A 26,829-nucleotide genomic window follows, 5' to 3' on the forward strand; every position below is an offset into this window, starting at 1 on the left:
CTAGATGATCTCCTGAGGTCCCTTCCAACCCCACCATACTGTGATTCTGTGATTCTGTATTATACACCACATCTCTGTCCTACCCCACAACAAAGCATCGTGCCTCAAGGTGAGACTAGCTGCTGCTTGTTACCTTCAGCATTTGCTGAAACGCTTGTCTCTTACTGTCCTTCCCAGTGTGTTACTCCTTAATGGGCAGTGTTATCCTGGCATTACTTCAAAACTTTCCCTTCAGGGTTAGTGAGGGAGGAGAGATACACCTCACTCAGGACAATCCTGTGTTTTAAATGTCCTGGTGGAAGGTGTATAGGAAATCTGATAATCAGGGTATGGGGAACGTCTTTTGAAACCATAAGGTGTGTGTGTTTGACTTATGCTATGGGGAAGATGAAATTAAGGTGGTGATTTATGCAAGCAGAAGCTGTCAAAAGAACCATGATAAAACACATTTCAAAGGATCTCAGTGGGATGAAGGTTGATTAATTAATTTTTAAAAGGCTTCTCTGCTCTTTGTCTGTTATGTATCTGGCATTCCCCGGGCATGGCTGTAGCTGCATAAAGCTTTGTCCAGTTCCTGTGTCCTCATCATCTTATTATTCAATACGCTTGCTAGGATCCAATTTTCTTCAGTGTTGGTGATTCAAAATTTCTTCTATTAACTCCTACTAACATTCTCATGACATTAAAGAGATGCCCCTAAGCAAGTAAGAATTTAATATTCTGCAAAAGAAGTTAATCTAAATTTGAAATACAAGATTTTATGAACTGCTGACTCCAGTACACCTAACATTCAGCCCTTTGATGAGATTATTCCATTTCCTGTCATGAGGTATCATAGGCAAGTGATGTGTTTCTCTACTCTTTGTAACAAAAAATAATTTTAAAAAATCATTTTATTGTACTCAAAGTTGCAACAGTTTTTGTCAGGACATATAGATGTTTGTTTAATGATTATCCATATATAAATTGAGACACGTAGTTGTCTGTGGCACTGTTCCATTAATGTGGATGTGTTCCAAATATCCTCATTTCTAAGTACTTTGTGGGTTAACATGGAAACAAAGTTGTAGCTCAATGAATAACCTGCATACGCTTTCAAACCAAAAAAATCTATTTATTGAAGGGTAATTTAATAGTAGTAGTACCATTGCAGTAGTAAAGGTTTCTTTGTAAAAAGCCAGAAAAACCTTCCCCACTCCTGTATACTTGATGGGGGGATTGATAGTAGGTCTGTTCAAAATGAGACTTTGAACACAATTTATTTTTTCATAAACTATCGAAGTCTCCTAAGTTGGAATTGGCACACCAAAGTGGAGGTTCAAGAACATTGTGAAAGCTAATCAACAGCCAGTAGAAGCTGCTCATGTAGGAAAGATTTTCCTTTAAAAAAAAAGAAAAGTTTTAGTGACTGTATTGCTTTTGTAAGATTACAAATAGAATTTGAGGCAGAAATCATCTTAATGTGGAAGACAAGGCCAGTGCAAGGGTTAGTACTTTGAGTTCTGACTGTGGACAATCAGCATAATAATTTGACTCCAGTGTAGATGGACCATTTCAGAAAGTGTTTTGTCTCCATCCATAGCGTTCCACCAGCACAGTGGAAGATGTTGCTGCCCACAGCAGGGGAACTAGATGATATTTAAAGGTCCCCTCCAACACAAACCATTCTGTAGTTCTGTGATTTATGTTAGAACTGCTACTTTACTGGTAGCACCTTGTCTATTTATCAAGAAATTAAATATCACTACCAACCTCTGTAATTTTTATTGTTAATTTCATATTTGCAGTAATTTAATTGGGTTTTTTTTAAGCTGAGAAATGTTTAATGCCTTTTTGTGAAGGGCATGGGGAGTATCCTCTGAAAAACAAAGCAAAACAAAGCAGAAGTGTGTGTGTCTTATTAAATGATTTTAAAGCTTCCTTTTAAAGGAACCCTATCAATGCTGATAGGTTCCAAATAGTTCTCATTCAAATAGTTTCTTCTTGCAGTATTTTACTACCACCACTCCTGTTTCTAGCCATTTCTTGAGCTGAACGTGTCTTACAAACCAGATGACATAATACTGCAGTGAGGTACACGAGGGTGGATGCCTTTGGAACGGGATGTGAGTAGGATGTACGGGGTGGAAAAAAAGGAAACATTTTTGACAGTCTGAAATTAAAATTTAGCAGAAAATGGGATTAATATTAGAAACTGTATTTATCCACTAGAAAAACTAAGTGTTGCAAGACAGAGATAAACAATGACAAAGAATGAAGGGAAGAAAAGCAAAATAAGGCTGTATATGTCCAGCACTGACTCAAGCTCTTATCAGTTGTGACAGCCATGCAGTCCACGCATTGTGTGCCATTTTAAACAACAGTCAAGCCTCCAGTGAGTGCATCTGCTGACTGATTGATACTCCTGCAGGCCCCATGGTACTTCAATCTAGTAAAAATGGGTCAGCACAGGGATGCACAAAGAACACCGATAAAAATAGTTTGCTAAATGAACATGTTATCTCAGCGCTTTAAACTGGAAGAAGCAGTTCTTATCATGAGATATATAGATGACCACTCATAAATAAATATATTTGATGCCACTTCTTGAAGGAACAGGAAAAATGAGCAAGAAAAATTTACTCTGCTCTTCGTAATTACTGAGTGTTCTGCAACCATGCAGGATAAGTGTTATCAGTTACATTAATGTACCCAGTAAATAATTTTCTTACACTTTCTATTTTGCATTTTGAAGACAAAAACCTGTATTTTTTCGTATTTTTCAGGACAATTAATGAGAATTTTTTGGAAGCTATTAGACAATATTTCAAAGTAGAGCTGCTTGAATCAATTATCTTAAGTTATTCCTGACAAAAAGGTTGACATTTTTCTACAGAGAAAGTGTTTACAAATAAAAACATTGCTACTGATCATCAGTTCAACTTTATTTTTCCTTCCGAGCCATTTATTAGATTAGCAGTTTCAGGGCTGTAGATATGAACAGGAGCCATCATTTTCCTATATGTAAATATGATATTTATTCTGTTTCTTTATCAGCACCTCTACTTCAAATTCCAGCATAAAAATATAAGGTGCAGGATCCTAACTTACCTAATTTCTGAGATTTAACAAATACTTAAATATAAATCTTAGCTTAAGTTAAGTCCTGGACTTTCACATTTGTCTTTTTTTTTTTTATACCACATTTGTTGTTCAACATGATGTTCATTCTTCTTCAGAGAAAGGTAAAATACTTTTTTACATTCTTGCTTGAAGAAACCTCTGCTGTGGCTTCAAAAATGAACGATAAAAAGTTTCTTGATGTCTTGACGTACACCACCACAGCATACCTTGGTTAAATGAAAAGTCTTACTGTGCAGAAGAGAATTGTCTGAAATGCCAATGAAGGCAGATTGAATAGAGGCTTTTCTTTAAAAGTCCTCCAAAAAAAAGAGGCCTGGGATTTGGAAGGGAGGCATGAAGGGTCAGAAAAGCATCGTCTGAAGGAATGGACAGGACAAGTAACCCCTTCCTCCCTGGAAGAAGTCAGTGAGGCAGTGTGCCGTGGGTGCAAGGCAGTGCTGCAGAGGGCTGAGCTAGTTGCTGGCACTTCCTTCTGCTTGAGGCAGATATTCCTTTGATAGGAAGTTTGACTTTCTGCTAAATTAAATTGGAAGAAGTCTTGGAACAATCGTTCCTTAATGAATGCCTTGTTGACTCCATCTCACCTAAACGTATGTCTCTCCCATATGGGGAGGGCAATGCTTCCCTTCTAACTCACTGAGAAATCACTTGGAAAGTCTGAAGGTTGTGATGGCAGCTCTTTGGCAGGCAGCAGGTGATTAAAAAAGGTCAGGAACTATCTTGAATAAAATATTGCTGATTCCCAGAAGAATGAACAGAGTTGTGGTCTAGTTTACCATGTCCATCTAATACTTGTCTTTGTTCCTGAATGCCAGGACAGCCAAAGAAGCAGCCGCAAACATTCCAATGCTGCCAAACCCTGTGAACTGTTGAGCAAGTTATGCTCTTCTTTGATGAATTTTGTCAGGCTGTAATTCAGTGAAGAGTTATGAAAGTAAAAGATAAATGAAAATAGAACACTAATGCGATTTAAAACTAAAGAAGGCATCTGTCTTTCATCCCTCTGTCAAAAGGGGCAGAAACACAGGTCTGAACGTACAAACACATTATATGTAATATCTGGCAATTACTTTTCTTAAAATGAGTGGAAGCGGCGGTAGCATACGGCACATACGTGGATTACATTAGAAATGGCAATCGAGTCATTGTCACTTAAGGTAGCAGGTTCTAATTGGGAAATGTGATCTGTAAGAAAACAAAGATGGCCTTTGGGATGAAACTGAAAGATGAAGTGTCAGAGAAAGAGCTCCATCCTGGCATATACTATAGCTTCTCCTCAAGGGTGGTAATTTGAAGTAATGAGTAGTCCTTGTTGAATGACCTTGTACATCTGCTGCATTGCCTATTCAATCTGTAACTCACTTTCCATCAATTGCACTTTTAGTACAATTAAATGTGCCATCATAAAGCCCTAAAAATGAACAACACAATCTCTGCATATGTTCACAGCTCTTTAGCCTGGGACTGGGAGTGTGGCAGAAGTCCATCTTAAACCTTCTGTTCATGCCAAAGTGCAATTTGTTGATTGAAAGATGCGAGCTGATCAAGCTGGAAGGGGACGGCAGGATTTGCTTAGCATGCTGCAGAAGCACACACAAAATGATTTGAGATTTGAATGCGTTAACTTGCTGTTAAGAGGCCACCTGGACGGTGGCATGAAGAACAAACTGCCCTTTCCATCCCCACCCCATCCAAGGCAATTTTAAATCCTTTACAGCATAGCATGAATAAAAATATGCTGCCATGTTGAAAGCAGAGATGCCTGTTTTGTCAGAATAACATCAAAGTAAGAATATTTTGGACAGTTTTTGTTTTCACATGGGTTCTGGTAGAGCCAGAGTCTTTTTTTTTTTTAATGTGTATTTATCATTTGGTACATATTCTAATGAACTTAAATCCTCTTTAAGCAAAGGTGAACAGCACCATCCTGCAAGAGGACCTGTGAGGATGGAGCATCATGCCACAGAACTGTTTGGAGGGATTTCCCTGGGGCTGCTGGGTAGAAATGCAGAGAGACACTTTGCTGGCTGAGGTGCTATTGCTCCTAGAGGCACTTCCCAGCTGACTATAGTTTGATATATTTGCAACTGTTAATTTATAGGATAGATTTTGTTGTTGTTGATATTTGATCAAAGCATAAAACCAAAATTTTTGTATCTATATAATTTTCTTCGTTATGGCAGGTGAACATGACGATTTCATGTACTGAAGAAGGATCTATTTCCAACCATCTTTTGGAAGAATGGCTGTTAGGATAAATTGTCCACTTTGGTCACAAAAATCTTAGAATCTCAGTATAATTAGGTAAACTGCTCTGGAAAGATTAATTTAAGGATCATATGCATTTCTTCCTATAGGTAGCTTTAAGGAAAGCTGACTCTGTAGTCACACTAAACATGCAGCGTCTACTGTCGTTGTTCCAAATTCTAATTCGTTGCCTGTGACCTGATCTACAAAGAATCTGGGCAGCTGCAACTCCAGCTGGATGCTGTGAGAGCTTAGTACACGTGGAAATCCAGGATATATTACCAAATAGATATATTTCAAAATTGGTAGTAATTTACATTTAATCTTTAACTGTAACAGGTTATAGCTTCACTTGTAAGGCTCTGCAGCTGCTTTATAAAAACCAGCTTTGGCCACAGCGAAGGGATCCTGGACCCAAGCCACGCTATTTGAATGGCAGCTTCACTGTAATGTGCAGAGAGGCCACTATCCAGCTAATTCTGACACTGAGTTAGTCCAAAATAATCTCAACAGTAACCAGAACTGCTTATGCATTATTTAGGATACAAATTATCTCAGATCATTTCAAGTACTTGTATTAATGTTGTTACATGTTCCAAATATTGGGATAGCCTGCTAGGAGTGAGAGAAAAACACCATTTATGTCCTCGCTCAGGAAATTATCTATTCATTTTCCTTCTGTTCTTTCTTTAATTGCTCATCTCTTGGATTCAAGCCCATGGGAAAGGGACCTTTTCCTCCTACCTGCACTTTCCTTGCTAGATCATAAATAATGGATCATAATTGATCACTCTGAAGTACTTTTATTGGCTGCGAGCATCATCTCCAGTATTTATCTTGTCTGCACTTTACTTCAGTGTTTCCAATTGCAGTAAAACTGAGACTGAGGCCTGGTAACAGTTTAATCTTTATGATCTCATTGACTAAGAATTCAGATGTACAATCCCAGTTTTTCCTTCTATCATATCTTAAGAGCTTCCTTTTACCATGTCCTAAATTTTGCAAAACTAGATTTGTTCTGTCTCAGGAATAAGATTCTTAGTTTATTCTGATTTTGAAAATTCTCCTCACTCATCAAATATCTCATTTGCAGTGTTTGTGGTGGAGCCCATGTGGAGTTCTGGGATTAATTTGAATTCAGCAAGCTAGCTGTAATCAGCTGTCATTGATCATTGTGCTGTATAAATTCTGTAGGATTTTAGTACATCATTTTCATCGGAGGCTTTTTTAATTCTTTAGAAACTGTAGTCTGCCTGTGGCTCAGATACATATTCCAAAAAAGCCTGTGTGCTCAAGGATGAACCTATATGTTCACTACCATCCAAATCTTTTGTCATTCTGACATTTAAATATGTATATCCTACAGGGAGAAAGCAGAAAACTTAGAGATGTAAACACAGCCAGGCTGGATAAAGATTTTTCCATTAAAATTGTCATTACTATTCATTAGTACCTGTACAAAGTCTGTTTTTATTTGAAAGCTTTTGCTTTCCACTTAAGAAACAAGAGTTTGAAAACTGAAGTTTGGCTGCCATCAGAGTTGTAATTTTCTCATGCCACCATCTTCTTCCTTCTCCATCAGACAATATCTCACATCAATAGCAATTGCTTGGTGTCCTAAGGATTAGTTGCCTCCTTTACAACTAGAGGAGGAAAATGTGGTGCGTATAGAAAATTTAGCAAAGGAACAAAACCTTGACATGATGCACCTGTATAGCAACTCATATGAAACACTTGAGGCATTCCCAAATTAAAATAGTTAGTTATTTGTTCTTTTTCCCCATAGACTTAAATGGATAATTACAATAAAAACAAACTTTCTTTTCTGCTGAGATTTTCTCAGGGTGGGAAAACACCCTTGTCTTCAGTGATGTTGTGAGACAGAAAGGGACTGGGATGGCTTCTGGGTCAGAAACCTGAGGACAGAAGTGAAATCACTATTACTGTCCACTTTGACAATGTGCCATCTTTACCCAGCGTACCCTTATAACAGTGTAAATAATCCACATGGGGGGAAAAATAACTAGAGTTTTGTGGCTAGATCAGTTATATTACCTTTGGTTGCTCACCTGGTTGATCCTGCCAATAGCATATGTTTGTTCACAAGATTAAGCCACACAGTTTTGTATTGTAGATGGACACGCTGAGATAAATAACCACTGATTCTTACACGTGCTTATTTTCTAAGTAAGGAATGTCTAATACAGTTGTTAATAACAGTAATAGACTCAGATCTATACCCAATTTAAAAAAAAAAATCATTATTCCTTCACAGCAAAAAATGTTTCAAGGAGTAATTAATACAAGTTTCCACAAATGTTAGGAATAGTTCTGCTTGTAATAAAAATCCGCTTATGAAAATGAAAGAAAAGGTTGAAAAAAAAGTACTAGAGTGCCGTAAACAGAAGTGAAAATACATTGTTAAAATGAACTACAAAAATGTTCTCTCTACACTCTATATAGTCTTACTATTTTTTGTCAGAAGTCTGTTCTTCACCTTGTATTTTTTTCTTATATCACCATGGTTGCTTCACACCTCTTAAGTAACGCGTACAGACTTTCACAAGTATGGGGTGGACTGCAAGTTCAGACCTAATATGTTCTCTGTCTGACAACTTCTCAGTAAATTGGTAAAACTCGACTGAAGCCATCTGGCATATCTCTGGATTCATACCCTTGTTTCTTACCACTGGATAAGAAAATTCAGTTTCAACTGAATTTAGTTTTAAAAAAAAGTTTTGCGTCTTTTTTCATTTTCCATTACTTGACAGTAGTGTAATCATGAATAGAAAATGTCGGGGCAGGAGGGGTTTTTGTTTTGTTTTTTTACATTCTGACTAATCTGTCCATTCTAAAACCGGTGTGTAATAAATGTACATGTAGACATGATGACATAAAACTGTAAAGCCATCCAGGAGCTGCCTGGTTTTAGGTGTTTTTGAGTTCACATGCCAGGCAGACTTAAAGACAATCCCTGTAGAGCCTTGTTTTCTGGACATTTTAGACAAAATATCGGTTCCTATGTAGGTGATCCATTGGACTAGTGTGGGTACAGCGTATAAATGGCTGCAGGCAGTGACACATCAGTCTGTGATGTGGCTGACAGCCTGATGTACAGCCCTGGTCTCTCAGCCTGCAGATGCTTTCCCACCTGCAGCTGAAGGGATTGTAGGTGGCTTTCTGTGCACAGGCTGGGCAAGACTCGAGCTCATGTCTCTGATTCAGTTGCAACCATGCCTCAGCCACTTTGCTACCAGAACACAGATGAGGCAGCTTCAATCTCTGCATATTTTCAGTCTGATCAGCAGCCAAAATGTGCTTATTATTCTTTGATCTGTGGAAGGGGGCTAGATATTCCTTTTTTTAATATTCTGCAGGATATAGACAGTAAACATTCAAGGTTTTATGACTTACATCCAGGCTAAATGTGCTATGCAAACTTTATTAATTAATAAATCTTTTCACATGAGTTTTTCAAGCCAGTCCTATCTTTGTTGAATTAAATGGTTGCTGTTTTCATAGTGATGATACTTAAGGCAGTGCAGAGTTCTTTAACCAAGAGAGTCATGTTAAGGAGTATAGCTCATACTTTAAAGAAAGTAACATCTCAGCTATTCTGAGACTTATGAAAAAAGATCAGTCCAGTGGTGTATTAATTTCAGCACCTACTTTGTGTGATTATAAAAATCCACAGGCAATGTAGATGTCTCTGGGATAACCCCCCTCACACAGATGGGCTAATATTTCATCTTACCCCTTTTTCGATACAACTAACTCCCTGCAGATATTCCTTTAGTTTCATTGCAGCACTTCCCCCTATAGGATCTTCTCCTTTGCTGCTACAATAGTCCTGATGTCTTGAATCCTCTTCATTCCTGCATTTCCCCTCACTCAATGCACATCCCGCAGCCTTCACTCATCCTCAGTCCCAGGACATGAATAGCAAATGGTGTAGAGAGGACTCCTCCTGTTCCTGACCATCCCAGAGCAGTTTGTCCACCAGTGAGTCTGCCCTAGGCTGGAGACCCAAAACAAGCCTCCCCCAGGGACCCAAATGTATGTACCCACTGCCAAGAAATTCCCACATTTTGCTGACCTGTCTAACTAGCAGATTACCTTCTGTTCACAGAGAAAAAACATTGCATTCACTTGTTACCTAAATGAGAGAAGTTTGGTAACAGTGTACAAATGGGAACTCTTTAAATTTGTGAACTGATTGCATAGAAAATGAACATGTTTTAGACACTGAGAATGGTATATTTGTGACACTTGAAATAGAATTGTAACTGAATATTTCAATTTTGTAGCTATGATAACAACAGTTGTATTTAAAAATTATTATTCTGAATCATAAACTATCTACAAATCATTCTTAAAGGTATAAAATTTTCTTAATTATTTAATCAGGCTGTTTAAACATTAAAATAGATCAACTATTGTTTTCCTTGCTACTTGCAATTGCTTGAGAATGTTAATAAATGTCTCCTATCACCTATTTTGTATTACTTTTGTATTCAGGATTGTGTGCTTACAAAAATGTCATCTCATAGCTATTATTATTCTCTTGGAATCTGCAGCACCATGCTTGTGTTTCTACCTATTTTAAAAGGAAGCAAGCAACTATTTTTGAAATTGGTATATAGATGTCAGAATAGGATTATACCCGGATAACTGGTGGGAGATTCTGATGCAAAAGGCTGCATTACAAAATGTTTAATGCATAGTTTTAAAGATATTATATGGTACTGTCAAAGTTTATAGAATACAGTAGGGTTAGTGTGATTGTTATCTTAAAAACAAAACAAAACAAAACCAACCCCCCAAAAAACAGTAAGGTGGTTTTGTGAGTATGGATTAAAGGTAAGAAGGTTCTACTGGTTGAGGAAAGGGAACTCAGTGTTTTATAAGCTGTAGTGGTTTAACTTGGCTGGCAGCGACACACCACTCAGCCACTTGCTCACTCTCCTTTCCTTCCCTACCCAGGGAATAGGGGAGAGAATTGGAGAAGCAAAGGTAAGGAGACTCATAAGTTGAGATAAGAACAATTTAATAATTGAAATAAAATAAACTTAGAATAATAATGATAATGATAAAATATATAGGAGTGATGCAGAGTACAATTGCTCCTCACCCGCCGATAGCAATCCTGGAGGAGTGGAAAGGAACCCTGAACCCGAAACCGCAATCCCAGAACCCCTCTTCTCAGCCAGCTCTCCCTTATATTCCAACCATGACGTTGTGTAAAGTAACTGAGAGTAGATGATCAGAATACTCTGGTGTGAATATAATGGGAACTGACCAGCAAGCGAGGACTGGTAACACACACTGACAAACTCAAAGCTGTTACAGTTAAGAGTTCATCCTCAGAGCAGAGCCAATGAATTAATTATCAAAACAGCCTTTCTTCCTCAAGATTTTATGCATGCAGTCAAAGTGGAAATTTTTGGAAGGACGTTTCAGGGGAAGATCAACTTGTATAACTTGAGCAGTTACAAACCCAGTCACAATACATCTGACAACCCATGGCGTGAATAGTTAAGTCAACACCACAAATACTTTGTGATCATGATCATTAATGAAGCATAGAAAATTCTGATTTATGGCAGAGTTAGCATGATGGCTCAACAAATTAATGAAGTTGATGTGGGTTCATCAAAATGATAAGTATATTTTAGGATGAAAAACTGCAATACATAAATAGCCCATTTGTTTTCATTAATTTTTTTCCATAAGGTTATCGGCACAGAATTATTCTGTGCAAGCAGAATAATATTTTTGGAAAACTATTATAAAGTTACTCTGGATTATTTCTTTTGTTGATATTTTTAAACTCCCTTTTTGATCACATTTTACTAACCTTTATTTTCTGAACTAGATGTAGTAGGTATATGGTATACGTAGGTATACATAGGTATATGTAAAGAGCTAGTACACCTGAAGTGCATACATCTGAATTTGTTGGGATCCTTTCACAGCAATACTAGGGGAGTATCCTCTAGATGGCATTCAAGGAATTGCTACATGTGTGGAGGATTTTTTTTTTTCCTATATCAAAGATTCCCTTACTGGTTGCTGTGTTTCAGTGGTTGTTTTGCACAGGTTTCACCATATGTTTGACTACAGGGGGACTTACCGGCCTTCTAGAACAGTACAGAGTTTAAAAGGGTGTGCTTTTCTGTGCGTAGATTAAAGATGTAAAAGATATTTGATCCTATGTAAAACAGAGAGAGACTAAACCATAGTGTTCATTGTTACCTAATGATCCTTTGTAATGAGCAGATGAGAGCGTACCTTTGGAATCTTTTCAGCATTTAGATAATAGAGAATAGAATTTTGATTGTAACATCACGGGGAGAATTAGTTTATGAAGGCATATTTATTTAGTGTCACTATGATTTATAAAATGCTTCGTCAAAATCAACATTTGTGGGGAAATTGTTTGAGGATGTACATTTTAAGTCGGTATCAGATGTGTCTCCGTGCACTTACACATATTCACTCAAAATGTTGAAGTACAGTAGCTCTGACATTCTCTGCACATGCCAACAAACACAGCTTTTACAGAGGTTCACAGAAGATGTTCAAATAAAATATTCATGATTTTTCTTGCTAGAAGAAAAACCTCTTTCCGACCCATAAAGTACTGTTTGACAGAAAATGACCTACAATCTGATACAGGCTCATATTTTGCTATAAACAAGAGCAGGAAAGATTTGCTGAAATGAATGTCTATTTTAGGTTCGTCTTTGTTACATTGCAGGATGAGTGGCAATTAATGGAGTGAAAAGATTGCAGATTTCCTGGTGCTTTTTTAACCTGCTTATTTCATTTTCAAACTTCTGAGATCAATTTAGCAGCAGGAAGTTCTGCAGAGCAATTTGGTTCCAGTTGACCCTGGAGGGGTTGTTGCTGAATGAGACTTACTTACAGCTCTGTTTCCATAATGACACCTTGCTGCAATAAATGACGGCTTCTTAACCTCAAGTTGTATTTCCAATAAATTTATAGCTATTCCCAGATTACATTAGGAGGTTGAAAACAAAGTTCTCCAGAGAAATGTGTCACCACAGGTTGTCCCCACATTATAGGCCACCTAGCAGTGCTGCTACGATGTTTATAACTTAAAACACATCTTTTTTCATGCTGATTAACATCATTATAGGAACAATCTGAATCTGCTGATAAACCAGTTTCTCCCACCTCCTCTTTTAGCACCAGTTTCTTAAAAAGGAAACCCTATAGGGGTTAAAAAGGAAACCCCAGAGGGCCTATAGGCCACTCTGCCTTCATTTTTAAGAGAAATCCTGGATGTCAGGAGTAGTTCCCCAGGCAAGCACATGCACCAATTTCAAATAGTATGTGCCACTGGCTGACAATCAGTGGCTTGTCACAATGTCCGAGTCAGGAGGAACGGTGAGCAATACAGCACACAACATCTGAGCTTGTGATGGCAACACATCTGCTTGTTAAGAACATGTTACTTCTGCTGTAGGTACCACAACAGGGTTGATAATCGTTATAAGAGGCGAGAGGAAGGGAAGTGATTTGCCTGGGGCAGGGGGCCTCTTGTACCCTGTTTTGCCAATTGATGGGGTTAGCAAAAAGGACACATGCCAACTTAATACTAGAAACGAACTTATTTTACTCTAGTTTAAAACAGGGGGACAAGTAAGGTCCCTGTTTTAAGGTAAGACACAGAGCAAGGTACAGAGTTAAAGAGGGTAATGCACCTTGTCATCACTACGTAGGAGAAAGCCTAGGGATTGAGAAAGATCCCTCACCAGTTGCCCAAATACTGATCATCATCCAGATCCATGCGTCACCTGGGGAGCCCCTGTCACAGCAAAGGATCTGGAGAGCCTTTCCCTGGCAAGTGGGAAGTCCTACGTGTGTGTCCACTCTTTGCTGTGAGAGGGTCCTGCTATTATACCATCTAACAAACAAATTAAGCAGACAGAAAGGCACGGGAACATCTGGTGGGTTGGTTTCACTTCGCACGGGCACATCCTGGATTTGGCCAGGATCTGAGATATGTCCGAGAAGCTCCTATTTTGGTGTTCTGCACCTGGCTTTGAATTGTAGGAGGAAAAGTCTCACGGTCTTATTTCATGCTGATGTGAAGAAGAATCTCACGATCGCATTTCATGCTACTATGGGACAGGTTGGGAAGTTCACTCAAAAGTCAACTTTCATTTAAGGCTTATAATCTAAGCCTTTGTACATCACACCTTTCCCTCTGCCATCAAATAGTTTGTCGTTTGATCCAAAACAAAATGCCTGGAAGAGGCAAATGAAGTGAAGGGCTTTTTTTTCCCCAGTTACCATGTTCTTGCTGTGCCATTCAGCCACATATGTTGTTGCTACCTGATGGGAGCTGATATGCCAGTGGCACACAAACATAGTGTTGTCTTCTGCCAAACAAGGACAGTGAAGCTTTGATTTTGGGATAGCTGGTCCCTCAGGAATCCCAGTGACCTATTAGGATTTTAAGCCATTTACCATCTCATGCCACTCCAGCAATAGAAGTCAATGTAAGGGAGCCAAGAATCTGCTTATTCTGATGCAAATCCCTTTGGTTGTCAGAGGGAGTTGGTTTGACATGATTTATATTTATATGACAGGTGACCCTTTTCAGGTTTTTTAGGTTTTTTTTTGTTTGCATGTGATTCCTGGAATCACACCCTTCCACTAAGCTTGTTTGAACTGTGTTTATTCCAATAGCTTGCTGCAGAAATGTAGAGCATATAAATTAACTCCTTAAAGCATTTATATATGTAAAACATTTGTGTGATTTTTTTAAACTACTGTTATTTAAAGAAACATGTTATTAAAATATTTTAAATTGTTCACTATATTATAAATTATGCCAAATATCTCACAATACTTCTTAACTTTGAGGGTTTTGCACATACACCTCGTCAGAGAGAACAGAACATCCACATAGGCTTTATTTTATACAATTACTTTTAAGTATTTTCTACTGTAATCCATTGTGAAGAATCAGGGACTGTGCAGGTTCTATTAGAAGTAAAGATCTAGGAGTACTTCTGTCTCAAGTTTGCAGAGTAATGAATGGCAGCACATTCTGTAAGTGAAAGAAAATCTGTAGTGTTGCAAAATTTTATGGGTGAATAATTCCTGTTTTCGTACGTAAGATCGACTATAGATGATAAATTAAGCAGCAAGGAAGAAAGGATTGCATTATGGAACATGGTACCAAAAAAATGGTGCTGAATCTGTGTTTAGCCTCGAGGAAATTTGGGGGTTGCATCTATCATGACCTTTAGCCCACAACACTGTAGCAGAATCTATTTTTTTATAATGGTTTTAGGTTCACTTGTCTTCCTTCCACCATTTCTGAGCAAGCAAATAAAATCTGCAAGGGGAAAGAATTTAAAATGGAGGAAGAAATGATAATTATAGCTTGCTGGAGGCCTGTTTTTCAGTAAATGAAGTGCTTCAAAAGAAGCATAATGTTATGCTGTCTTTTGAATGCAAACCTAGTGTAAGAAAAAAAAGTAAAACCATTATTTTTCACCCCAAACTTGTTAATTTGCTAGCTGTAATGCCTTGTCAGGAAAACTCCATACTCAACTTTTAACTCCAAGGTTAGTGCCATTAGTAGTATTCCCTCCAAGCATTATGACTATGAATTAACACTGAAATTATTAGGAACATAAGAGAGTCTATTATGTGAAGAATCAAATGTCTTGTCTGGTTGCTATACTAATTGGAAGCAGCCTTGTAGGGTAAGGAAAAGAGTTCTTACTGAATGCAGCATAAACCCAAAGATGTTTCAGCCAGGCAGACATCTTTAAAATACAGAGAGGTGGGTTATGAAATGTTTGGGGTTTTTTTATATAAAAGTTTAATTGATATTAATATTTACATTATTTTTTCCATGTAAACTTGTGCTTAGTTTTCAGTCTTTTATATAGATAGACACACTCACAATTCTAACATGACCATGCTCACATATTGGAAATAATGGAAGGTATTGACATTCACATTGTATTTTAGGATCTCTCAGTCAAAAGATTAAAGAAAATCTCTAGAGCACAACCAGAAAAAAATATAAACATAGTTCTCCTGAATGCATATCACATTCCTCACTCATAAAATAGTCTCTCTTCCCTTATCCTACAAAGATGGCAACAGGAAGATTAACATGCAAACACAAAAGAGGAAAAGGATGAAATGCATCTCTGCTGGAGGACTAATAATCGTGTTGCAGGAATGAAGGCTGCTGTAGATGAGAGCCAGCACAACTGCATCCTTGTCAGTTGACTGATAATACCTGTCACACACGGTGCTAGTAAAGAAGGCTGAAGGCTTTTGGGTCTCTTAGCTTGTCTGGTAAATCCTTCCTTGGTAAATAGCTCAAATGCTAATAATACTGGAGGCATTATCATTGATCAGAAAATGTTGTTTCATTACTTCTAGTTCTGTTACTGGAATAAAATGTCTCCCCTAAGAAAACATCTTTTTATTGCTTATTACCTTTCTTACAGACTTTCTACAATCAGAAGTAGAATCAATATTTGTCTCACTGTGCCCTGAAATAACAATTTTTCCAATTGTGGGATCATGAATAACATAATTTATTGCTATGAGTAATATAAAATCGTGCTCAGTGTCCAATGGTATAGAAATTCTAATATAGTTACAGAACCTAGGCTGGAGAAACACTGTGTAAATAGAAAAAGGTGCAGAGGTTGTTTTTACTATCCAGAAAAGCACTTGAAAATTGGACCGCAGTACATCTCTATAATTAACAATTATAACTACCACATATGTATGGCTTGACAAAAATTTGACAATAGGTTGGGGTTTTTTTTTTTAAGTATAACTGTGTTTATAAAGAGAAACACAAATCTGGACCACTTTTTTCAATCTGCTATTTTCAGTAGTTTACAAAGGAACTGTCTAGTGTTATAATTAAGCAAAAGGAGAAAATATTTGAAAGTAAATGTACTTCTAGAATATTCTGTTTTATTAATTTCCTAAAATTTTTGTTGAATGAGTTTTGGACAATTAGATAACCATAGGTTTCATAGTGTTAAGAGTAGTTTACTGTGTGATTTAGTTCGTGCCATTAACCTGTGATATAAGCTTGAAAAAGTCCTTTTCTCTTAATGAACAGGAAAACCATCTTCTTTTTTTTCCTGACCAACACAGACATGAAACCAAATTCAACTTAAATTAGTCCTCACAGCACTGATATTTTTTCCACCCTCGACTGTCCTTCTCTTAATGAAAGAAATTGTTCCCCAACAAGAGGAATGCGGGTTCCCTGTAGATGTTAAAGCATGTTTCCTCCTCTATCTATGTCATATGAAGCTAGGAGGGATCAATTAATGAGTTTTTAAAGAGAAGCAAGGTTGCTGAGTGGGCCTCAATCAGTATTTTCCCCCAGCTGCAGTTGGCAAGTGGTTGAGGTAGGAGAGAAAGAGGCAGGGAGGGGGCTGGATTCACTCCTCTGTTGGGAAGCAGAGGCCTCGAGGAAAGAATAATGTGGAATTATGCAATTCAGATTATTATCAGTAATGGTAGAGGTATAGAAATGTCTAACTAAATTAGACCACATTATTCCCAATGGCAGGCTTTTATACATTGAGACCCACAGCCTTCTCATGATTGTGGTGTCCAAAGCTCACTGCAACGTGTGTACAATTCAGATCATCCTTCTACTCCCTCCCCTCCAAATTTGTATCTGCTGGCACTTTCTTGGCCTTGGCCAAAACAGACACAAGGAAGGGGGAGGAGGGAAGAGGAAAACAGCGATGCAGCTGTTGGTGTTTGTTGGATGGTAGATTTTTTAACAAGGAAGTTATTGTGCATACCTGGTAGGGCCTGTTCTGCCAACCAAGGCCATTGAGCTGTTATGGTTTCTCTTCAACAAAGAACTAAGACTTGAAATGAGATACCAGAGGGTAGAGTGGTCTGTGTACAGACAGACATCAGGTGAGCTTTTGTCATCAGCTGCCATTGAGTCTAAAGGCTCTTCATGGTGAATGGGCACCATATCAAAGTTATTCAACCCTGGAAATGAGGGAAGAAATGTTGGAAATTCTTTGCCTACTTTAGACAGTATGAAACAAGAAATTGGAAAATAAGGAAGTGGACTAAAGGAAAAAAGCTTCAGAAACCCTACAGATCATCTATTTTGAAATCAGTTACAGATACAGATAATGGAAGTCAACTTCAGAAGAAGAGAAAGTCTCTAGAGAAATGATACTAGAATCCAATCACCATTTAAAATACACGTTTTCTGCCCTTTGTGTAGCGTGCGAGAAAAGGCATTCAGAAAAAGAGAAGCCAAAGTGATTTAGAATAAAATAAGCTCACTCTGAATTAAGAAATTAACTTTCATTATTCAATACAAATTTGAAAAGACAAAGAAACTTGTCAGACTGAATTAAATGAGGAGCTCACAGCATTGTAGATGACTCATCGTAGTTCAAGAAATTTATAACAGTGTAGAGGAAAACGTAGAGAGCAGATGGTGCAAAGAATCCTCAGGACAAAACAGAGATCAGCACTGAGCTCAAGAGCCAGAAACCATCCTTCAGCCTAGTACCAATGGCAAGAAAATGCTGCCATTAAAGTGATTAAAAGCCATGCTGCGCTTCCAAGCATTTTTTTTTTCAAATGGTTTCATTGGGTAACCAAATTAGAGCTCTCCTGCAGCTACTGGATTTGAAACAACTAATTAAAAGAACTTCCCATTGATTCATCATAGGAACATTAGAGCAGTCTTTATAAATGGGCAAATAGGATTTACCTGTCTTACAATTTTCTGGTTAAAAAGAGCTTTAACAATAAATGGATAGGATCTTTAGGGTCTAAATAACTTCTGCTCGAGTGAGCAACTGTTACAAGAAGCTACAATTTCTCCATAGAAAGTATTGCTTTTAGTAACACTCCACAACAACTAAAGAAATAGAGATTGAGCTAGCTGCAGCTTTTAATGACTTAGGTTTATTTGTCCCTTTCTTTGTACAATACATTTCTGACTGGAATCCTTTTCCTAAAAGTTATTGTTTCCTCCGAGGTGTAAGTAAATAACCTCTGTATGACAAATCCTTCTGAACATATTGGAAATGGTTAAAGGTGACTCTTTTGTTAATGGTGACTCTTTTGTGACTTTTTGTTTAAAAGTACACCTTTTTTTTTTGCTCAATACCCTAATACAAACACAATTAGGCTTCTCATATTCTCAGCCTTGCGTACACACCTTCACATTTGGATTTAGAGGGTGCAGTGCTGGTGCAGTGCTACACCCGTGATGTGGCTGTGTGGGGTTTTCAGTCTCAAGCACAAGTCAAGCACAGCTGGCTTAGGAGAGGGCTGAAATAATTTTCTTTACATTATGTTGCTACTGAGTCGTTTCCCAGGGAGAAGACATGGTCTACTTCTTACACTGAACATGTGAGATGATCTTCTTTTGCACCAGGACTGTATTTTGACATGGGCTTGCTCAAGTGGAAGAGTTCCTGTGGTGAGCTCAGGCTGCAAACACACGTAAATCACTGTATAAATTTGGAAATTAGAACTCAAAAAAAAAATGCACCACATGTGGTACATATGAAAAGGTTATAAAAGTTAGGTCATAATGTGAAGAAGTGTAATAGTAATAATCTATGTTTAAAAAACCTAGAAGGGCCAAGAATATCATTATATCCACATTTTAGCCTGATGTTTTCTGTAATCAAGCTCCATCATTTTGCAAGGATTTGGTTATCTAACCAGTGAACCCTCAAACGCGGTGAGGTGAAGCCACGGTGTGCTGGGGAAGGTGGCCCAGCCGATGTCCCTCACGCATGAGCAGGCACACAAGGTGTATCAGACGTATCTGAAAGGCTGCTATATCTTGCTCAGATACGCACAGAAATCACAGCTCAATACCAGTGAATCACTCAAAACCAGCAAATAAAGTAAAAAAATAGAATCACAGAATGTTGTGAGTGGGAAGGGACCCCTAGGGATCATCAAGTCCAACTCCTGTCCCTGCACAGGACAAGCCCAACATTCACACCATGTCCCTGAGGGCACATGTTGGCCAAATGCTTCTGGCATCTTGTCAGGCTTGGTGCCATGAGCCCCTCCCTGGGGAGCCTGTTCCAGTGCTCCACCACCCTCTGCCTCAAGAACCTTTTCCTCACGGCCAACCTCACCCTCCCCTGCCACATCTTCCTGCCATTTCCTCTGCTCCTGGCATTCGTTGGTGGCCAGAGAGAAGAGATCAGCGCCTGCCCCTCCTCTTCCCCTTGGGAGGAAGTTCTAGACCACGATGAGATCTCCTCTCAGTCTCCTCTTCTCCAGGCTGAACAATCCAAGCGAGTTCAGGCTCTCCTCATACAGCTTCCCCTCTGAACCCTTCACCAATTTAGTGGCCAATGTATATGTTGCCCTCACAGACCCATGATAAACAGACCTGTCTTTGTTCCCTGCTTGGAGCAACTGGTTTTACCTCAGAGAAGTATTGCAAGAGCTCAGCTTCACCCTCCATTTCAAGAGTAAAAATTTAATTTTAACATATCCAGGGAAAGCATTTTGCACTGGAACCTATGAATGCTTTTTATTTATTTGTATTTTGTTCTAGTCAGTTACTTATAATTATGCTGTTTAAGGACTTCCTGAAAAGTAGGTTAATCCTTTATTCAGCGTGGCAGGAATTCTTTTTTTCTTCCATTCCCTTGCATCAGCCCTGTGGTTACAATGGCATAAGTACAGATGTAGCACAGTTTCCTGCCTAAGCTCTGTTTTCTTCACTTAATACTTTTGGTCTTTTCTTTTTTCATTTAGAGTTACATGTTGGGTTGTTGGTTTTGTCTTTATCGGAGAGGACTAGATTATCATACCACAGAATAGTTGTCAGCAGGGAAGATTGACAGTGGATGAAAGTTTATTTTCTCTGTCAGAAATACGCAGTGTCACAGAGAAAGAGATTGTTACGTGCACATCTGTGTGTAGAGTTTCCCCCTTTCAAAAGAAAACAGCCAGTTTAGGTTTTTTTACTGTTTGTTTGCATTCTAGAATTTATTTATTGGTTTTGTTTCTTAAATTTCTTGAAATATTTACAGGAAAGATAAGGTGTGAAATTTTGTGACTTTAAACAGATCTTCCTGAAATATTTACAGGAAAGATAACTAAGGTGTGAAATTTTGTGACTTTAAACAGATTCTTATTTCATTTTCCTAAGGAGACTCTTTCATTCAAAAGATAAGAGCAGAAGTCATGAAATTGTTTTCTTTTTAGGAGACAGCTTCTTGGAAGCTTAGAAGAGTTTAAGTAAGATTCATAATAGAGAGGAATGAGGAAGGGTGTGTAATAAATTGATATTTGTTAGTGGAAAGACAAATAACAAAAGCTGCGAACCACTGGAAGAACTTTTTTTTTAATGGTAGCTGGTTTTTTTCAGCTTTCTGCGTTGTCTTCAGGACAGTTGAACAACATGACTGATTTTTGTTGTAAAGTTTGGGGAAGCTGCACATCAATACTATTAAAACAACATTAGTGTCTGGGGAATATTTTACCTCCTTTGACATGCTTGACCAGATTTATAAAATTGTCAGAGATCATTTTCTACAATGCAGTTTTTGCACCATTTGCAATTATTGTATAGATAACAGCGCACCTTCTTTTCCAAAAGGGCAGAAAATCCAATTTTTTAAATAAATTAACCCCATAGTGAGATCTAATTTGGCTCTTGGGTGCACCCACCCATGTTGGACCCCTTCCAAAAGTTGCTGAAAGCAGTTCATACTGCCTGTGCCACCACAGAGCTGCAGTATCAGCTCCAACAGGTAGGTTTGGGAGCACTTTTACCCCCACAGTTTGCCTGTAACCCACTCCCTGCCCCTGACCTCCTGTGACAGGTCGGCTTTTCCACGCACACCACTACCTCACTGATGGGCTAAAGTGTCCTTGCTGCTGCCAGCCCAGCTAGCAGGAACAGGATTCATTGCGTCTGTTTTAAGCTGTCACTTTAGTTTACCACAAAGAGTTAATTGAATGTACATTTTACACAGTTGAATTATGATATTTAATGCAGATTATCTTGAATGTAGAATTTACTGTCTCTGAAGCACGGTTCTGCTCTGGACACGATGTCCTCAGAGCAAGCAGCGCAAACTGGTTGCACGCAGGCGACGGTGGGGACTGGCACTGGCATTTTTTATTCTGTTTTTATATCTAGCCATTTTTCAGAAGCTGGTCTGCACTTTAACAAAGGAGTTACCGGTATGTACTTGAGACATTAATTCCAGGTTATATGGTTTCCCTGAGAATTGCCATCTGTCATGCTTTTCTGCCTGGAGGTCACTCAAAGTTACCTCGGGTTGGTATCCTAAGACAGTAGGTTTAAAAGGATAAACCGTGTGCTTCGTCTTTAACCCTTAGTTATCCTTTTCCCTTTCAGCACCCTCCTTGATAGGTATGGTAAGGAAGGACTGGGCTTCCCAAAACAGCATTGCCCTCTCCTGGCAAGAGCCGGACTTTCCCCATGGAGCCATTCTGGACTACGAGATCAAGTACTATGAGAAAGTAGGTCTCACTTAACAGCATCACCCAAACTCAGATCCTAAAGAGCAGTATGTTTCATATTTTTAATAGTTAAAAAAAAAATACTTTAAACTTTTCACTTGATCCCACGTGCAACGCTATGTAAGTAGATGTTTTATTTTGTACTGATCTTTTTGTTGTTTTACTTCTGACTTGTTAATAACTGTCTTGTTTCACATCAAAATCGAGTAGAGTAGCAGGCAGGCAGTAGATATACCTGTCTCATAGTAACTACATATACGGACATGGATACATGGATCATATGCTTGAACATACTTTGCTTTATGGGCTGTAAAATCTTTACATTAGAGTGACACTGAAACAATACCATTAAGGTCAATGTCAATGTGATTTAATTTTGCAACGTAATCTGTGCTTAAATGAGAGTGCACCAGCCTTGTTTAGAGGGTTACAAAAGGTTACAAGAGAGGGAAACTGCGTGGTATTCATGTCAAATTTCTGGCATTCTGTCAAAATTATGTGATTTTGCACAAAAGAGGGCAACAACATGCATTACAAATAAAGGTACGAGGTCCGCACACAGCACATCTTGTGAAAGCATAATTTGAAGCCTGCTTCTCCCAAAGCACAAAAAGCATTTTGTCATTCCCAGTTGGCTACAGGGCTGTGCACTTGCAGTGCAAAATCTGGTGCTAATCAGTGCCTTCGTTCCCAGAGACAGAGGCAGGATTTTTTATAGTCACCTACTAAGTCAGTTCTTGCTGTTTCTCTGTCCCCATCTGAAAGTTGCAGTGGAACTAATGGATGTGTTCCATTAGAAAAGACCACAAAGAGCAGAATTATAAGCCAAGTCATGAAAGGAAGATTTAAGGATGTTGGGCTCTGTAAATATCTAAGAATTTTCTTCCTTGGCTGCACTTCTCTATTGAGATTATGCAGCTTTAATGATGCAGAAAAGAAGGTAAACTAGGAAAAAATCCAAACAATTTAAATGGCACAGTTAGAGGGATAAGACAGATTGCTTATGGTATTTGGTATTTTAGTATGAATTTACCACAAAGACATCCCTCTACTGGAGAGTAAAATATTCATCTAAAATTCAAGAACAAGTTGAGTATGAAAAGCTCAGAAATTTTATTAATGTCTTAAGCAGGCAATAATAATGCAGAGAACAGTATCCTCAGGTACTAATAAACACACTAATTAGTAAAATAGATCTACTTTTGCAGTCTCATTCTTATCCCTTTTTATCTGTCATTTTTGTTTAAAAAAAGAAAAGAGACTTTGTACTTCTGTGGAATACAAGAAATTGAATGTCTCCATCAAATACAAACACTAAATGCCCGAGTTTCAACAGATTGTATCAGTTTCTTAACTTTGTGAAACTCTGAAGAATTCTGCAGGATTTTAAAATTTCACAACTAACAACTGCTATTTCTTATTAGATACCTTGTTGACATTTGCAAAATTGTCAGGATGATATTGGGAAGCATGCTAGGGGAGAACCCTGGCTTTTAATTATAACCAGTAGGAATTCTGTGGCTCATAAATGGAAGTCATATCTCATCATGTGCTCCCAAGGACTCAGAAAGATATGTAAACTTCCAGAAATCAAGTAGCTGTCTGATAGACTACTGTGAGCACTGCACAGAATGGGAGAGTTTCCAGCAATTTTATAAGACAAATTAGTGACCGTGAACCCAGGACACAGAGACACATCTTTCCATGCCTGTCCAGAGCAAGCAGAACAAGAGAGGGAGACTAGACTGTGCTAAGTGTGCAAGACACTTATATTTGCTCTCTTGTGCCATACAAATTGTACACTACTGAAAGATCAAACCCTCTCTATGAAAAATATTCACATCTTCTGAGAAAGACTCTAACAAATAATAGAGAAATAAAGTAGAGAAGGAAAGTTATACAAGGCTATCAGTAAGCTACAAGTATGGAACACATACATTAATTTAAAAATATAATAAAGCAGCTCATTAATTTTTTTTCCTTTAAGGCACCTTCTTCCATATAACCTTCATTTATTTCTTCAATTAATTGCTGCAAAATACTTAACAAAATATTGTTTGGCTTTCTGTCTGTCTCTAAAAATTAAAATCTTGAGGAAATAACAAAACTTTGTTGTGAGCCAATTTTATACGGGTTGTACAGATTTTTAGCTTCTTATTGGGAAATACACTGGTACATATTTATGTGGCTGGCTAACAAGAGGTCACTTTGTACTGCAGCTTTTCAGCTAAAAATGCAGTGAACATAAGCTGACCTAGGGCATAATTAGAGAGGTGATTTGTTCTGTGAGGAGAGGAAAAATCCCTAGACGTTCAGTCCAAGATGCTATGAGTTTCTGTCACAGTAAAGAGAGAAAGTTTTCCATTGCTTGAATTGTTAAGTGGTGTAACCAGAGAGTGAATATCACAATCCTGAAATAATACTGTATGTTGAGGCCTGGTAGTTGAAATATCTTATTGCTGCTAGATTATGAATCATTCTGAAAGCTATACAGTTAGCAACATTTGTCACCTTAGACGATAAGTGAGTCTTTACAGCAACACAGAAACTGAGTCCATTAAATGTTTGACCTTAGATATCTAAGATGTACTCTGAACGGCATTTCTTCATAGACCTTCTTTAGAGTTTTCATAGATACTAAACATTTGCAAATTATCTCTTTTGATACAGGATGTCTACCCTATTCTGCAGTCTGTTATCGATCCATTCTATTTTATAACCCTTTAAAATCTTCCACAAACAGTGCAGTACTTTTAAAAGAAAAAAGTATTTCGTAGGCAGTATTGTCATTCCTTTTAAAAATCAAACTCCAGGTGTCAATATAATCTCAGTTTCCTTCCTAATAGAATCACAGAATCATAAAATAGTTTGGTTGGAAAAGACCATTACAATCATCTAGTCCAACTGTAAAATTAGCATTGCCAAGTTCACCACTAAAGCATGTCCCCAAGTACCACATCTACACGTCCTTTAAATCCCTCCAGGGATGGGGACTCCACCACTTCCCTGGGCAGCCTGTTCCAATACTTGATAACTCTTTAAGAGAAGATTTTTTTCCTAATATCCAACCTAAACCTCCCCTGGTGCAACTTAAGGCCGTTCCCTCTTGTCCTGTCACTTGTTATTTGGGAGAAGAGACCAACACCCACCTCACTACAACCTCCTTTCAGGTAGTTGTAGTAATCAGTTTTTCTTTTATGCTTTAAAACTATTACTCAGACACTGACCAAAGCTTTTACTTTTTGAAAGATTCCAGGGCATCATCACCTGTTTACTTCTCACCAGAAAGGTCGCATGTTGGAGTCAGATGGAGGAGTGGGATAAGATATCGCCTTGTTACAGCCTTGTAATGAAGCTGAGTCCTTCTCTAGGAATTCCTTCCTAGGAGAGGAAACACAGTACACGGTGGATATAAACCATTCCAGTTGCACTTCAGGTTGTGCAGCTGAACTGGAAAATACTTGTCCCTCCCCTTTTCTACCCAAACCCTTAAAGTTAATGGACAAAAATTAATGCTCCCTGAGAGCTGTATTAAGCATACCAAGCGGTATACGTATCAGCAACTGTATTAAGTTTAAGTTCTCCCATGTGGCACAAATATATCAACTGGGTTATATTTTCTGTTACACACAAGATAATATACTTAGCTGAGGAAGACAGTCTATAGAGAAGAGGTTTTAATGGGATGTACCCTAGCAATATCCCAAGGCATTGCAATGACATCTTCAAATAGAGAATATCTTTTTGAGCAGGATGTTGGATGGAGGGGCTGGCTGATGTTTCTTCACTTCTTTGTCTTTTGATGAAATTTACACTAAAGCCAAATCCTTTTGACAAAATATTTCATTTTGTTGGCAGACTCAATTTGCAACTCATGGACAGTTTTCACATAAAAAATTTAACCTATTTCCATATGACAGTGAGTGGACAGAATATGTAGGATGTCAGATATACCTTTTTCTCCATTCCAGTATTATTTAGAGTTGAATTAATATAGAAAAGAGAGAAAATAACTGAGCAGTAGAGGCAAGGGGGAAATTAGTTTTCCAATGAGATTTTTAAAAGAGATGAAGAAGCCAATGAGGCAGAGAGATAGAGGAAAGTACCAGATTTAAAGAATTAGAAAGCAATATGAACTTGTTAATTTTTCTGTCACTCTACAGTATACGTTTTCATTACATTTTCAGCATGTTCTCATAAAAACAAGAGCATTGAGTTATTTGGATGTATAAGAGCTTTTGGATAGTAGTATTGAGCAGACTTTAGTATTTGACCATAGCTGCAGGAACAGATCAGCATGTCACAGCGAGGCACCAAGGCTCCTGGGAAATGAATCATGTCTGGTGAATGTTTTTAAAAAATAATCACTACAAATGTGCTTTGGGAGATAATCATTAAAACAAAATCTCCTAGCTTATTTTAGCATAGTAAATGATGTTAAACAAGCTTTTCAGTTTTTCTATTCTGCTGTTATTAACCTAGTTTCCCAAGGGAAGAACTGTAAAAGCTTTAGATTCAAAAAGAGAAAAAAATAGGTCTCAGAATTGTTGAAAATGAGAGTGAATAATTATGAGACTCTCTGACCAGATATAATTTTTGCCTGCAGGAAAGAACCTAAGGACCTTGCAGCAGCCATTATTAATGACACTGATATAATTACTATTAGGAGAAAAAGAAATCTGGCCTCTAAATATAAATTAGATGCAGCAAAGGGTTTATCAAAGAAGTTCTGAGGTAGGCCTTCTCCATCAGGTGCCCAGTTTGGCTCATCTCCTAATCATTGTCGTCAATTATTTAGAGATAGCTTCTAAACCTTTGTATTTAATAATAAAGTAGCCTACAGAGCTATTACTCTTGTCATTAAAACAAAAAATCTTGATGAGAAATATAATGCTGTCTAAGCAAGCCTAG

At 37.9% G+C, this 26,829-nt stretch overlaps 1 protein-coding gene across 1 annotated transcript in view; it reads left to right on the forward strand.

The window, feature by feature from the left end:
- Positions 1–26,829, forward strand: part of LOC104529612 (ephrin type-A receptor 6-like) — a gene marked incomplete at both ends in the record, with an annotated part of 96,902 nt that overhangs the window by 57,980 nt on the left and 12,093 nt on the right. Inside the window, one exon of the mRNA XM_029086475.1 lies at positions 21,794–21,918. Coding sequence (XP_028942308.1) covers positions 21,794–21,918 — 125 coding nt within the window. The remainder of the gene's footprint in view (positions 1–21,793; positions 21,919–26,829) is intronic.

This window comes from Antrostomus carolinensis, unplaced genomic scaffold (assembly GCF_000700745.2).
Source record: "Antrostomus carolinensis isolate BGI_N321 unplaced genomic scaffold, ASM70074v2 scaffold11108, whole genome shotgun sequence".
NCBI lineage: Eukaryota > Metazoa > Chordata > Aves > Caprimulgiformes > Caprimulgidae > Antrostomus > Antrostomus carolinensis.